The 16,778-nt window shown below is 36.4% G+C and overlaps 1 protein-coding gene across 2 annotated transcripts in view; it reads right to left on the reverse strand.

The window, feature by feature from the left end:
• Positions 1-16,778, reverse strand: part of LOC150086817 (reelin-like) — a 1,004,591-nt gene that overhangs the window by 958,532 nt on the left and 29,281 nt on the right. For both annotated transcript variants that reach the window (XM_090372773.1, XM_090372772.1), the window contains exon 2: positions 11,043-11,289. In XM_090372773.1, the coding sequence (XP_090228899.1) occupies positions 11,043-11,289 (247 nt within the window). The remainder of the gene's footprint in view (positions 1-11,042; positions 11,290-16,778) is intronic.

The raw sequence follows: 16,778 nt of genomic DNA on the forward strand, positions 1-16,778 counted from the left end.
GCCCATATTAACATTATATATAAACGATGTCATTTTATGAGATATAAATAAATTGCTCCAACTGTTCTCAATAATTTACTTCCTCGTAAATTGCATCTCTTTTCAGTAAATCGACATACGATCCATTCTGTATATATGTGAGGGACACTTAAAAAGTAACATGGCTACTTATATTATTCAGTATCTAAGACATCCTCAAGCTTGAGAACTGTTTTCTATTAAAAGTAACATCCTTCACATGATATACATTTTTCTCAGTTCTCCACCAACTTTTCAAACACTTGCAATAGGCCACTTTCAGACATCTTTTATAGAGTACCAGCAGCAGTAGCTTGCTTCACTTCTATGTCAGAGACATATCAGTGTTCTCAGAACTTACATTTAAGAATCAGAAATTGGACAAGGCAAAGTTAAAAGGTTAACACTGTAACCAGGGCCACGTCTAGAGCTTTTCGGGCCCTAAGCATACAAACAAAAGTTGGGACCCTTCTTATATAAACAAGAACCAGGGCTGCGTCTAGAGCTTTTCAGGCCCTAGGCATACAAACGAAAGTCGGGGCCCTTCTTATATAAACAAGAACGAGGGTGATATTTGTTAAAAAAAATCAATATTAAATTATTTTAAGAAATTTAAAATTTTGACATCTGTAAACTTATCAATAATATTCTCATAAAATATATTTTAAAATATATCTTTGTTTAAATAGAAAATTAAACAATTTTACAATGTAAAACATAGTTATTATCAAAAAAGCAAAATGTAAGTACATCTTATCGTTTATAATTATAAAGAAAAAAAATATTATTTTCATACAAAAAATTTGTGTGAGAAACTCTCACGCGTTGGAAGTAAAACTTCTTACCATCAATGTTCGGGTCCTTTGATGTGTGTTGATTTACCGATAGCGGTTCGACTGCAACTGTATTCGTCAAGCTTTGTGTAGACAAACGTTTTCTTCTGCCTCCTGTCTCCACTCACGTTGTACTAGTGGTTCATGAAAAACAATGTATACTTATACACAGTGCACAGCTGAGCTATTGCATACGTTTCCCCCTACCACCAAAGTATCAACAAAAGATACCGTCCAAATATGACGTTGCCGTTGCAATAAGTATTATTATTGGTATATATTTTTTAATTAAATTTAGAAGTCGAAGCCAGTGGCTTTATTTATTTCATGCAGTAATGACAAATACCTCTGTGCAGGCCCCTCTTTTCAGCAGGCTTTAGGCACCTGCCTATTTTGCCTAGTGGTAAACATGGCCCTGACTGTAACAGAGGTTATTCCATTAATGGCTGACAGCACCTCATTTGCTAGATATGCTGTATGTGGTCATGCACTGTCTTGGAGAAAAAAACCACTGTTTTGTCAAAGGCTTTAGTCTTTTTCTGGATTGCATGCTGCAAGCGAGGTAGAAGAGTGGAGGTTTTCCCTGTCAGTTATTTCCTCACAACATGCCAATCAGTACATGAATGCACACTTCTACAGACAAATACACAATACGGATATGAGCAACAAGCCTCCATTGCCATTAAAATAAGGTGTATGATGTATACACCTTATCAACCAGGGTCATTACAGGCTAGCAGTGTTTCCAGTCTCATTACTTTTTGACCATCTCATACTTTTCACACATCGCTCATACATGCATACAGTGTGAGTATAATCATACTATATATGTAACTGTTTACAGCTCATTTGTCTGTTTTTCACAATAATCTCATCATGCATTGCAATGAGAAGTCTTAAGGATTATCACATAAACATAATGTTTGCTAAACTTATATCTACTTTTTATCTGTTAAGTGTTTAACGGTATAAATGAGAGGTTGAAATTATACTTCATTTAAAAATCATAATTAAGTTTATTTCTGTATGCATATTAAAACATTTATATACAAGTTGCATCTAAAAAGTTTTAGAGCAGATTTTTTTAAAATGATACTACTAGCACCATACATTGGCCACTTTTGAAACTATTCACTATCAAGTCTGAACTGGTTCTGTGCCAAGTTTCATCAGTGTGCACAAATGCATTCGACTGGAAAGTCGTGTTTAAGTTGGTGCAGTAAAATCACATGGTCATGGATTCAAGGACTGAGCAAAGAGTGGTGATAAAATTTTGTTTTAAAACCAGAAAAAGTGTGACTGAAACAGTTGCAGTGGTGAGTGCAGTTTATAAGCATAAAGCACTATCATGAACCAACATTTTTTGTTGGTATTGGCAGTTCTGTGAAGGGCAGGAAGATGTTCAAGACGATGCACAGAGTGGTTGCCCATCCCAGTATTGTACGGACTTGACCATCAAAAAATTTTTGGCAGCTGTTAATGGACAATCATCACCTGTCCCTCTGAATGATAGTAGACCAGTTTCACATCATTAAGGATACCGTGCATTTGATTGTTGTCAAAGATTTGAAAAAAAGAAGTGTGCTCCTACTTTGTACCACATGTATTGATGGTGAAATAGGAGGAACAAGTTGCTGTGTGTTGAGATTTGACTGGGATGGCAGACAGTGATCCACACTTTTTTAAAACAATCATAACTGGTGATGAATCCTGGTGCTTTGCATATGAATCTAAAACAAAAAAGACATCAGCTGCATGGGTTGGAGAAAATTTGCCAAGACTGAAGAAACTCCAGTTCCAAAAATCTCAAACCAAAACAATGTTAGTGATTTTTTTTTTTTGATTGACAAGGAGTTGTGCACAAGGAATTTGTACCAAAAGGACAGACAGTCAACTCTGAATTTTACAGAGAAGTGATAGATAGACTTTTGAAAAGATTTCAGCGTATTAGGCCAAATGCAGCTGACTCAAGTGAGTAGTTCTTACTTCACAACAACAAACCTTCAAACAACACGATCATCATCAAACAGTTTCTTGATAGAAGGGTGTTACGGTGCTTGATTAACCTGTATTCACTGGATTTGGCATCAGCTGATTACTTTCCCTTCCCCAAAGTGAAATATTAGCTGAAGTGGCACCATTTTTAGTGTTTCAGAGATCTAAACTAGCATGACAAGGGAGTTAAAAAGGATTCCACAAGATCAGTTTCACAAAGCCATCCAGAAGCTGTACGACTGTGCAAAGAGGTGTACTGAAGATTAAATGATAATAAATTTTTTCCTTGAGATTTAGATTTTTTATGAATGTAATCCTAAAACTTTTCAAACGTGCCTTGTAATATACATCATGCAATGATCTATAACATGTTATTAATGGTATAAATGAAAGGTTGAAACTTTTTTAGTAGAAAAAAAAGTTTGGCCTATACCTCATTTCAAAATCATAATTAAGTTTATTTCTGTATGCCTTTGAATGTACGCTTACCGAAGATTATGGTCTTGCTCATGATCATTTATAAAGGTATTATACAGTGGATTCCAGTTATTTGGGTCACCGGTTAATCGGGGCAGCTGTTTATTTGGAGCAAATCTTAAAAAACAGAACCCAATCAAGAAAATAGCCAGGGTTCACTTTGCTTAACTGGGACAACATGCTGTTTAATCGGGCAGGAGACCGCAGCACTGGAGATTACCCTACGATTGTCGCCGACTGTACCACGTGGTTCAGTCAGATTTCTGGAGGTCACAACCATAAAACAATAAAAACAATTAGCAGCCACCTGTTTATTGGGCTTTTCTGTTAGTGCAATCTATCATACACAGGTCACAACCATAAAACAATAAAAACAATTAGCAGTCACCTGTTTATTGGGCTTTTCTGTTAGTGCAATCTATCATACACAGGGAGTAAACTCGATCTTATTGAATTTGCGATAATACTGACAGCTAGCATTCTGTGGGTTATGATGAAATGTGTTTACACTTCCATGAAATCTTCAATCACAAAAAAAATAATTTTCAGAATCTTCTCTTCATTCCCATTTTTAAAGCTTCGTAACTTGTTACTCCGTTCTCACTTGCGCGTATCGTGTTACTTGCAATTTGTGTGTGCCATATTCTTTGTTATTGATTGCTTATCTTTTTACTGTTTCAAATTTTAACCCCCACCCACAAATATCAGTGAACAAAAATGTCAACTAGTTAGTATGTACATATTACAGTACGTATTAATTATTCCGATGATCATGTATATATATTCTTCTGATTTTCACATATCATTTAATTTTTTAATTGGTAAGGTAATAAAGGGTAAATTTGTGCTTAATATATCTTTACTTTTATAGCCTGTGGATAATATTCCTCCTATTTTTGCTAATTAGAATCGCTGTTTAATAGAATTAAAATTCAATTCACAAACGTGATCACAATGACAGGCACTTACTAAACATTGTATAGTGAATGGTACTTTACTATGGTGAGTCCATCGTAACGTGATTTGATTGTACAGTGAACCAATTGTAAAGCGAGATCCATTGTATTTTTAACTATTTACGTGAAACTTCAAATAACTGGGGCAGCCACTTAATCGGGCCAAAATGCACTAGTCTCAAATAAACGGAATCAACGGTATATCACTCAATATCTAGTTAATAATATTTAGTCTCTTAATCCAGTTTGTAATGTTTACCAGAATTAAATTACCAAACTGAATGACATAATAATAATTTCTGAAAGAGTTACATGGGTCACCTTTTCAAAGAAGCCAGCCTTTCAAGAGTCACCTTGAAAAGTTGGCTGCTTGAGTGTTTCGGCATGATATTTCATCTCAATAACTATTTTTGGCAACAACAGTAACAAACAGAACAATACAATATTTCTGGCTGAATGAGCTATATGGAATCAAATCCACCTGTGAATGAGGGGGTGACCCAACTTTTTAATTTTTTAACAAAAAAAGTTTTAACCTGATTATGAAGTAGAGATATTATGGATACAAACAAGAAAGCATACTACTGGGAACAGAATTTATAATTAAATAAATTAACTACTAAACAATAATGCAATTTTTTTTTAACAAATAAGATATAAATTATGCAAGAAATTTAAGTAAAAATGCTAGAGCAAATTTATTTATTTATTTATATTTTTGAAATATTGCTTTTGGTCTATTAACAAGCCTTTCCAAAATATTCTGGGCAGCTTTGATCTACTTATTCAGTTATAGTCATAAATTTAAATATCGTTCCCGTACTGTATATCTTAAATTTACTTGGTTTTACCTCATAAACCAGGAATATACATTCATTAATTTTCCTTGATTTCACCACCTTAAATCATTACAAAAAACAAATCACTTTAAAATTATATTAAGAAAATAAATCAACAGAAAGTTTGTGAGCAAATCAAAATATTTTCTTTCAGATACAGATTAATTACATATAAAGCTCATTCAAACTTTTTGAATTACATTAAGTACAGATTAATTACTTATATACTTCATTCAAACTTTTTTGAATCATTTAAATTTATGGATAATTCCGATTTTTTTTTCTTATCTGGTTGTTGAATACATATATTGTCTGGACACTTTATTAAGATCATGGAATTTTGGGCTACATTCAACAATACATGAATAAATCAAAACAGTCATACGGTGTGCGACATGCAGGAAGTTGCTTTATAATGTCATGTGGCCCAAACAGCTTCCAAATCAGTTCAGTGACAATGGACAGGATTATCTCATAGACTTTCAAAGAGGTTTGATTTGTCAGTGAGCATTGAGCAGGTGCTACAGCAGAGAGATGACGGCTACACTTATCGAGAGCTTAAAGACTAGTATTCATTAAGTCTTAAATGAATGAAAAAATGCTCATAAAACATCTTTGAACAAGCAGAAGTTCAGCTGAAAATGTAAGGTGATGAAGCAAGGTGCATGATATCTGGAGCAGACTAGCAAGTACAATCACTGCCTTGTGCAATATCCTTGCATTAACCTCTGAATTTAACATAAGAATATAGCACAAGGCATCAATATCTTCGCCAGGTGAAGAACCTTACAAAGAATGTACTATGGGATATATTAAGATAGTAGGACCTTTCACAAGTTGTGGTTTAAGACCATCAGAAGCTAACGGTCTTAAACCACAACTAGTAAGTATGGTTGTGTTGGTGCCGAGAATACAAAGGATGGATGCAGGAAGACTAGAGGGGGGTGAGTCAAGTGGTCCAATGAGTCCCAATTTACTCTTTTCAGGTACCGATGGAAGTGTGCACATATGGAGGATATCACATGAACCACTGGAACCATCCTGTTGTGTGTGCTACAGTACAGGCTACTGCAGGAAGTGTAATAACATGAGTCATGCTTTTATATCATACCCTTGGTCTTCTGATCCCACAGAAAGGCACCATAAACATAGAACATATCTGAACTTTACTGCAGATCAAGTACACCCAGAAATGTTGCAAGTTTAACTCTATAGATGGATACTTTCAAGGTTAACAAATGCAACCATCCATTTTGCAAATATGTGAAAGTGTGGTTTGAAACATCTGACCTGCCTAGCCAATCCAGATTCTCAATCCCAATTAGAATATGTATAATGAACTGGAAAGCTGCAAAGGCATGTTCATCAGCGCAATCTTCTGCCTACATCACTTAAGGAATTTAAAACAGTTTTGTTACATGAATAGTCCAATATTATGCTAATTTTCAAAATGACTGTGTGACCTGATGACTCTGTGCCATATCCTGTCAGATCAGTGATTTGGGAGGTTATACTGTTGCCAACAGCAGTCCAACATACTATTAGCTCATGGTACTAACAAAGTGGCAAGGCAATGTAAAATATATTGGATAGTTTAATGTAAAATCAGGACTTTGTTGGATAACTCTAAGTTTCATATTCAAACAAGAAGTCCAAACAATAAATACTTTCAATAAAAAACCAGTGACCCTATCCCAGTATACCTTCTTAACTTAACAGTGAGCCCTCTGATCACTTTCCCCTTTGGATCACTACAGTAACTAATGCTGTCATAAACTTAATGAGTGTCATAAACTGTTATAAACTTAAACAGTGCCATAAAAGTAACAAATCCTTGTAAGCTGACTACCCTTCACATGATTCATATTTACTATACACTGCCCACAAAAAAGTATCCAGACATCCTGTTTTCATAGTCCAGTTGATCTTCCTGGATAAATATAAAGTGATTCAGACCAGTATATAAGAAAGGCATATGAGCATTAAAACCCATTCTCATCACGGTAGATAGAACTGAGCTGACTTACTTTGAGAGTGATGTTATTGTCAGATGTCACATTTTTAGCTTATCAATTTGTGCAATTTCTGACAACCTACACCATCCAAAGTTGACCATTAGTATCACTGTGAAATGGAAGCATAATGGTACTGTTGCCATTCAGCAATGCACACCATTGAGTTCAAGCCATGTGACCAAAGAATACTTGGAAAGATAATACAATTCTTTCAGACATCCCTGCAAAACATCAACCATAAGTTTAAGGCATCAACAGGGATTGAGGTCTGTATGACCACAATACATACAGTACTCCAAAGCCTCAATTTCCATGGAAGAGTGGTGGTGCATAAGCCAAGCATCACCAACTGTAATCGGTGGCTTTGCCTTGTATGGTACAACAAAAATCATAATTGGTCCATAAAGCAGTTAAAATTAGTTCTATAGCATAATGAATCTTGTGACACCCTATTTTGCAGCTGGTGTGGTTGTGGAGAATACTGCCAAAGTGCATTGTGCTGACAATGAAGTTCAGTGGAGGTGGAGTTATAGTGTGGGCTGTTTTACATGATATGAACTAGAACATTCATGGTTCTCCACATAGCCTACAGTGGCTATGTGGAGAACCATGAATGTCAATGCCTACCTTAGTATTTTTAACAATTCCATGCTCCCTATTATGTAGCAATTCCTTCGTCCGCTTGAGTTAGGGTTACTAAAAGTAAAAATAATTGCATGTGTACAATAATGCTAAGAGCATAGTAAATAAATTTAACGAAACTGAATTACTGGCCAAGTCAACAGATGCAAAATTTATTGCAGGAATATCAGAAACATGGGATATTGTGTTGCTCAGACATAAAGGATACAAAATTTAAATTTGAAAGGGTTATGTTCTTAGTTAAGGAGCACATAAAATCTAAGGCCATCCAGTTGATATGGGTAGCCCTGCAATATTCAGATCAGTTTTGTGTGACAAATACAAAGAAAATAAAAATAAGAGTAGGTGTGTGTGTGTGTGTGTGTGTGTGTGTGTGTGTGTGTGTGTGTGTGTGTGTGTGTGTGTGTGTGTGTGTGTGTGTGTGTGTGTGTGTGTGTGTGTGTTATAAATCTAAAGACTGTGATGACATAATAAACAACTGTATAGACATATAGAGCATGTCAGTAAATCAAAATGTCTTATAATGGAGGATTTTAACTTTCCAGACATCAATTGGAACTTATGAGTTGATCAATCACACAGTAGCAATACTTTTGTGGATTTATTGGATGATTGTTTTCTATGGCAGTATGTTAGAGAGGCAACAAGAGGAAGAAGTGCTCTTATTATTATTGTTGTTGTTGCTCTTATATTATTTCTCCCTGATTGGGGGAGTCCACTCTGTGACGAGTACTGCTACCAAGTACACAGGGTGGTTGTAATGTCTGGTGTTACTGTCAGTCATTTTATAAGTGTTCTTTGCCCATCTTTCCGCGTTAGTCCAATCTATGACCCCTAGGTATTCTCTGGGAGACCTATTGCTGCTAGGCTGCTATGTAGAGTCTTTGGTACCATATCGGTTGTTGACACGATGATTGGGATGGTTGATACCTCTTGCATATGCCACATCTCCTTGATCTCATGTCTCAGGTTCGTGTACTTCCTAATTTTTTCCTCATGGGTTTTCTGGAGATTGCTAGTGTTCGGCACCGCTATTTCAATCAGGTAGGTAGCCTTTTCCATCTTGTCCACAAGGGTTATGTCCAGTCTGTTGTGTGGGATGGTCTTATCCGTTATTATGGCTCAGTCCCAGTACAGCTTGTGGGTTCAGTTCTCTAGTACTGCCTGGGGTTCGTACTTGTAGTATGGTACACTTTCTTTGGTTAACTGGTATTTCCTCGCTAGCTTCTGATGTATTATCCTGGCTACCTGGTCGTGTCTATGAGTGTACTCGGTCTGGGTGATCACCTTGCACCCCACGGTGATGTGTTGGATCGTTTCTGAGGCCAGGTGGCATCGTCGGCATGTGACATCTGACATTCCGGGCTCCTTTGCGATGTATTTTCTGTAGTTTCTGGTGTTGATTACCTGGTCTTAGATGGCCAGCATGAATCCTTCAGTCTCAGGGAAGAGCATCCCGCTTGTGAGCCATGCATTGGAAGCAATGTTATCAATGTGATCTTGATGGGGGTCACTGTAGTGTCTGCCATGGAGTGTCTTCTTTGCCCATCTTTCTATCTTCGTTTCTTGTACCATTTGGATGGAAGGGATTTCTTCACTTAAGTTGAGTGGGGTATACTACTTATCTATCTTCCTTATGACCTGGTGGAGTGGTGCTGTGTTGTTCTCGAAGTAATGCTTCTCGAAGGATTACTTCGAGGTTAACTATCGCTGTTTTCTGTTGTTCTGTCAGGTCTATTAGGTCTTTCCGAGGTATTGTTATTCTCTCCACTGCTGACTTCGGGTGATGTTGGTGACTCTTGGTCATCATTGTCCATGTCTTTCGCATGATATCTTCTAACTCGGTGTTAGTCCAATCTATGACCCCAAATGTGTATGTTATTACTGGAGCTGGAACTGCATAGGTGTCTATGGCTTTAACTGGGTTCCCTCCATTCAATTTGGCTTTCAGCAGGCTTCTTCCGTCTCTGATGATATTTTTTGGTCAGGCACTTCTTGATTTCCTTGTGTTCTAACTGCTCAGCCTGCATCATCCCTAGGTATTTGTAGGTCTCTCCTTCTGTCATAGCTTTGATCTCTTTACCAATCAGCAGCTGGTAGTTTCAGCCAACTAATTTTCCCTGGTGTAGTGTGTGGGTCTTGCATTTTTCTAGACCAAATTCCATCCTGATGTCCTTGCTGAATTCTTCGGTGATCTGGAGTAGTTGCTGGAGTTGCTTCTCGGTTACCGCGTAGAGCTTGATGTCATCCATGTACATCAGGTGGGCGAGGGTGTACAGGTTCTTTCTTCCTTCTTTGAGGTTATATCCATACTTGCTGCCACTGAGCATGGTGGATAGCGGGTTGAGTGCTAGACAGAACCATAGTGGGCTCAGAGCATCTCCCTGAAAGATTCCTCTTCTAATGGGGATTGGCCTGGTTGTGATGTTCTCGAACTTAATGGTGGTACTCCGTTTCACCATTGTTGCTCCTAGGAAGTTTGTCACTATCAGATTGACCTTGTAAATCTTCAGGGTCTCTATTAGCCAGCTATGAGGTACGGAGTCGAAGGCCTTGTGGTAATTGAAGGTCTTCTTTGTACCTATACTGCACCAGCCAAAAAAAAAAAAAAAAAAAAAAAGTCCTGAGTTTCCCAGAGAGAGAGAGTCAAAAGTAGAAGGAAATCACCAAGAAAGAGAAGAACAATGACATCCAGCTCAGGACCCTTAATATGGTTATCAGCAATAATCGTTCATGCATTAAGAATCTGCAGATAAAAGACCAACTAGATAGAACATAAGCAAAATCAGTGGCAGAACAAAAGGTTGGTCTTACCAAGAAAGGCTTTAGTTCTGCAAACAGCAGCCTCTGGGGAAGAGGCACCAGCAAGTAAATCTAATTGAGATGTTTAAGGCTTTAAATGGATTAAGTAGGCTCAATGCTGATGGAATCCTTCCTCTTTGTGAGATTACACACATAAGAGAGCATAAATTCAAACTGAGGAAAGAAAAGATTGCAGAAAATTTGCCTTCAGCCAACAGGTAGTTGATTATTGAAACAAATTTCCATCTGGTGTTGTAGAGGTCAGCAGTTTGAATAAATTCAAGGAAGAACTAGACAAACTATTAAAGGAGATGGACAGGTGATATGGGAAATGTTTTTTTTTTTTTGGCTGATTCTGTATAAGCTTGCTTTCTTTCATCGTTTACCCTACTAATGCTAAACTAATTTAGCCTATTTGAAATGATATTTAAATAAATTCAATAGAAAATTTGTATGGATACTTACAGGAAATTCACACAACCAGTTCCACTTGGTGGTGCCATCCAAAGAAAAGACAAGGTCTTGGAAGGTCTATGTGCTATATGAGAATGAACTATAGCACACATCATGCTACTGCCTACAGGATATTGGGTAGGAACACCTGAAGAGCTTATCCCTGCTAATAGTGGCAATGTGTTTTTTGAGGTATCTGGCATAGTGTAAATTCCTGTCATCATAAAGCCATCAAAGTCAGCTGATGATGATACAGTTACTGAAATGAAAAAATGCAGTTTTCAGTTTTATAAACTGAATATCAGTAACTGACCCTTTGAATACTTATGACAGACAAAGCACTTTACTTACTTTAAACATTTATCTTTCATTAGTTTTTAGTCTTTGTTGTAACACTATTTGTTATTCATGTATAAATAAAAGTTTATCATATAATGACAATTCTAACAAAAAAAAAAAAAAAGTAAGTTATATTTGTATTGATTTTAAAAAACTTTCATTCACCAAATCCAATATTTGTTAAAAGAAAAACTAACCATAAAACTTTTCAAAAGCAATCAACTAATGTTTAATCTTAATTAGAGAAATATAGGAATAATGAACTTCGGGACAAATATTGAGGATGAACAGAGATAGAAAAAATCCTTCCCAGTGAGCCTGCATGTCATTAAGACATGTACATGCATATATATTAATATTATGGTCCATAACTGGACCATAATATTAATATATAAATTCTGACTTGAAAGGCCTGTAGCCAGTTGGGCAGGAGCAGCAGTGTCGTAGCACACGCTTCTTGATTAGACCCGAGTTCGAGCCTGTTACCACCAAATACGGAGGATGCGGAAAGGTCAGGAAATGTCCGAAAGGTCAGGAAACGGAAAGGTCAGCATATCCCTAGAGTAATATGGCCTTAGTTGCTAATGCTCCTAAAAACCAAATAACAACAACAACTGACTTGAAAGAAAAAATGTGCATATATATATAATAGAAAGGAATGTAAAGACAATGCAATTATTCACTATGAACTAAATCTGCTTTATAGGAGACTGCACAAAATCAAAATAATTAAAGAAATAACAGCACAATATATTCAAAAAAAAAAAAAAAAGAAAGGTCTGAAAATGTAAAAAAGCTTTCCATCTGAGGAAAAAAAATAAACAGCCTGGTTTCTCGCTGTAAATGTAAAAATGTAATAGAGTCTAGTCTTATTAATAAGTGAGATAAATCAATTTTCATTTTGACTGTAAGCCACATATTTAAATGGATATGGAAGCAATTAACATGATAAATAAAACTCTACCCACAGCATAGGTAGACTGGTAGTTAAAAGGAGGCTTGTAAAATTCCTTGAGGGAACCCCCAACTTTTCTAACTACAGGTATTCCCCACTTATAAATATGTTAGGAAAACTCTTATGACTTGCAAAAGCATGAATAGAAAATATTTAGAGTAACAGAAAATTGGAGGAATGGGATGGTTACATTGCAGGAAAGCTAAAAAATACAGAACTACAAATGACAGAAACAGGAAAAATTAGTAACATAAATCATACAATATAAAAATACATAATGCTTATAACTTATCATTAATCCAAAAAAAAAAAAAAAAAGACCCTGCATACATGGAGACACAGTGTCTCTTTTTGGAGATGAAGAACTATATGCAAAGCAGGTAGGTGCAATGGAGTTTGATGCAGTGGAGGGAGAAATTGGCTTCAAGGACTATGAGTTGCTCATATTTCTTTTTAATTTCTTTATAACACAATATAATAGTTTTGGATTTTTCAGCCCACACAAACAAACAAATCAGCATGTAAACACACACACACCTCATACAGATATAATACACAATAAACCATGTTAACACTATGACCAAAACAGTCAGTATGTCAAAAGTTCTAAATTTATATCCTTTTACAGGCATTTTTCTACAATTTATCAAAAATTCTGATAAAATTTGATTCATCATCATCAGCCATTTTCAATCCACTGCAGGATGAAGGCCTCTCCAGCAACTTTCCAGTTCCTTCTGTTTTGAGCACTGGCCATTCATTTACTACTCAAAAACTCATGAATTTCATCTATCCATCTCCGCCTTTGTCTTCCAGGTTTTCTTCTAGCTCCTCTTGGGTACCATTCTGTTATTTTCTTAGTCCATCTGTCATCATGTCTTCGAGCTATGTGTCCTGCCCAAGACCATTTTAGTTCTTTAGTTTTGATAAGAATATCCTTTACTTGAGTTTGCTGCCTAATGCATGTGTTTCTCTTCTTATCTAACAGTCTGATTCCCAATATAATTCGTTCCATTCTTCGCTGTGTAGTTCTTAGCTTCTCTTCCATTCTTTTGGTGAGTGCCCAAGTTTCACTTCCATAAGTCATGGTGGGGAGTATACATTGATTCATTATTTTACGTTTCAGACAAACTGGGATATTTCTCTTCAGTATGTGACTATATTTCCTGAATGCTATCCATCCAAAATTTATTCTTCTCTTGACTTCCAGCCATTTATCATTATTACAGCTAATAACTTGTCCCAGATAAGTATATGACTCCACCTTTTCAATTACTGCTCCTTCAATCATTATTTCCCTTTCTGTGGCATACTTCTTCATCATTACTTTTGTTTTAGCCATATTCATCTTTAGTCCAAAATCCTTACTAACTGTGCATAACTGATTAAGATTTTCCTCTAATTCTTTGGGATCATGGCTTATGACCACAATGTCATCTGCAAATCGTAAATGGTTTAGGTACTCTCCGTTCACATTGACTCCTTTCTGCGACCAGTCTAATCTTCTGAAAGCTTCCTCAAGGGCAGCAGTAAACAGCTTCAGAAATATTGTGTCTCCTTGTCGAACTCCTTTCTCAATTTTAAATTTCCTACTGTCTTTGTCTAGTCTAATAAAGGAGGTAGCACTCTCATATATTTTCTTCAAAATCATAATATATGGGGTATCAATGCCTTGTCTTTCCAGTGCCCGAAACATTGCCTTATGCTGTATGGAGTCAAATGCCTTTTCATAATCCAGAAATGCAGACATAATGGTGTTTTATATTCATTTGCTTTCTCCATTAGATGTGATATTACGTGAAGGTGATCCATAGTTGAGAATCCTGTCCTAAAGCCAGCTTGCTCTTTCGGTTGATTCTCATCAAGTATTCTTTCTAATCTGTTAGTAATGACCCTTGTGAACAACTTGTAGATGTTGGATAAGCTAATTGGTCTATAATTTCCAATTTCTGATTTATCTCCTTTCTTATGCAGAAAAACTATGATTGCATTATTCCACTGCTTAGGCGTCACACCTTTTCTAATGCACTTTGTGAAGAGCCTTGCCAGTTTTTGTGTTAAGTCTCTTCCTCCCAATTTTAACAACTCTACAGTAACTTCATCTTCCCCTGGGGTTTTCCGATTCTTCATTTTCTTCAATGCATGTTCTAAATCATCAGGAAGAATATCGGGTATGTCGTATGTGTTGCTACTTTGCAATCCATGTTCCCCACTGCTGGTATCATTCCTCGCTCCTTGTATAATTCTCTATAGTAGTCTTCTGCTATTTGAATTATGCCTTCTCTGCTGTTTATAAGTACACCATCGCTATTCTTCAGTTTCAGTATCATTTGTCTTTCTGTATTACTGCTCATGGCTGCTGATTTAAATCCTTTGTTTTCCCTTAATACTTGTTCTACTTTTCTTGTGTTAAATCTTCTTATGTCCTCTCTGAGTCTCTTTCTAATGGCTTTGCATAACTCAGTATACTCAATTTTCTCCCTGTCAGTGTTTTTCTTGCTCTTCATTTGTCTTCTTTGGTTCATCATGACAAGTGTTTCTTGATTAATTTTTTCTTCTTTGGATTTCTGTTTCCCTATGGGTTTCTTGGGCTTTATCACTTTCAGAAAGTTGTAATATTCCTCGTCAATATCTTGGTCCTGAGCAGTCTGCAGAAGCTCAAACTTGTTCTTAAGTTCCAGTACATACTGCTTTTTCTCCTCCTCTGTTATTTCAAAGACCTTTGTATTATTTACTCGAGTCAGTTTTTTCCTTTCCTTTCCTACATCTATATCAAGTGTACATCTTACCATTCTGTGATCACTTCCAACATTTACCTTATTCAGGACGGTAACATCATTCACAATATATCTTCTGTTAGTGAGGATGAAGTCAATTTCATTAGTTGTTAATCCATTTGGACTCTTCCATGTCCACTTTCTGTTCACCCTTTTCTTGAAAAAAGTGTTCATTACTGACAGTCCTTGAGATTCTGCAAATTCCACAAGTCTTTCACCTCTTTTATTTCTTTCACCAATTCCAAAATTTCTTATAGTTCCTCTTTCTGCGCTGTTTTGCCTTTTTCCAACCTTAGCATTGAAGTCCCCCATAATAATAGTGTAGTGGGTTTTCTGTCCATCTAGAAGACTCTCAATTTCGATGTACATTTCTTCAACCTCTTCATCATCATCATGGCTCGATGTTGGTGCATAAATCATTATAATCTTTAGCTTGTACCTTTTAGAAAAATTTGATTACCTAAACTTAATACAAATAAAGTTATCATATTATCGTGTAAAATTACAGTATGAGAAATTGTTGTTGTTATTTGGTTTTTAGGAGCATTAGCATTATCAGAGACATGGTGTCACACAGATATAAGTAATGCAGAACTGGAATTTGGGGAGTACAACGTCTACAAAAAAGGATAGACAGGATAGGAAGGGAGGAGGGATTATGCTATTAGACTACTATTAGTTAAGAAACACATAAAATCCACGGAAGTGAAGCCATCGACATTGCTGGACAGTGCAGTGTCGAGTCAGTTTGGTGTAACATAAGCATTGGGAGATCAAAATTGAGAGCAGGAGTGTACTATAGGCCTAATGACTCTGATGAGTATAATAAGAAACTGTACGGGGAAATAGAGTGGCCCAGTAAATCAGAGAGTCTTATAATGGGGGATTTTAATTTCCCAGATATTGACTGGAATTTGGGAGCTGGTCACTCACACACTAGCAAGGCTTTTGTGGATTTATTGGATGATTGTTTTCTAAATCAGCATGTTCGGGAGGCAATTAGAGGGAGCAATACTCTTGATTTGATTATCAGTAGGGATTTTTCATGCATTAAGAATCTGCAGATACAGGAACCAGTAGGTGGCAGTGATCACAGTGTGCTGAAGTGGGATTTACTCAAGGAGGTAACTACCATCAGGGGTAAAGGGAAGGGTTATTGCTTTCGTAAAGGAGACTATGATGGTCTGAAACAGTATTTAAATTCTATACAGTGGGACCAACTGATGATGTTACCAACAGCAAACTCAAAATGGGAAGCATTCAAAGAACTTATCTTGGAAGCTACTAGGCTTTACATACCAACTAAGAAATATTGTTCAAGGTTCAGGCCTAAAAGGATGTCAGGTGAACTAATGAGACATATGGCAGAGAAGAGAAATGCATGGGATACATATAAATTAACATGTGCATTAATTTATACATTTAATGGGATACATTAAAATTAACAGAAGCCTATGATAGATATAAGTTGATCTGTAACCAAGCTACAAAGGAGGTTAGGCAGGCGAAGGCAGATTACGAGAAATCTTTAGCAAGGGATGCAAAGAAAAAGAGCACGGAGTTCTTTACTTATGTAAACTCTAGAAAGAAGGGGATGAATCAGATTGGTCCACTTGATATCGATGGTTCAACTGTTCATGATCCTGTTCAGGTAGCTAACAAACTAAATCAATATTT

The sequence above is a fragment of the Mastigoproctus giganteus genome, chromosome 4, assembly GCF_048544385.1.
Source record: "Mastigoproctus giganteus isolate SK-2022 chromosome 4, ASM4854438v1, whole genome shotgun sequence".
Lineage (NCBI taxonomy): Eukaryota > Metazoa > Arthropoda > Arachnida > Uropygi > Thelyphonidae > Mastigoproctus > Mastigoproctus giganteus.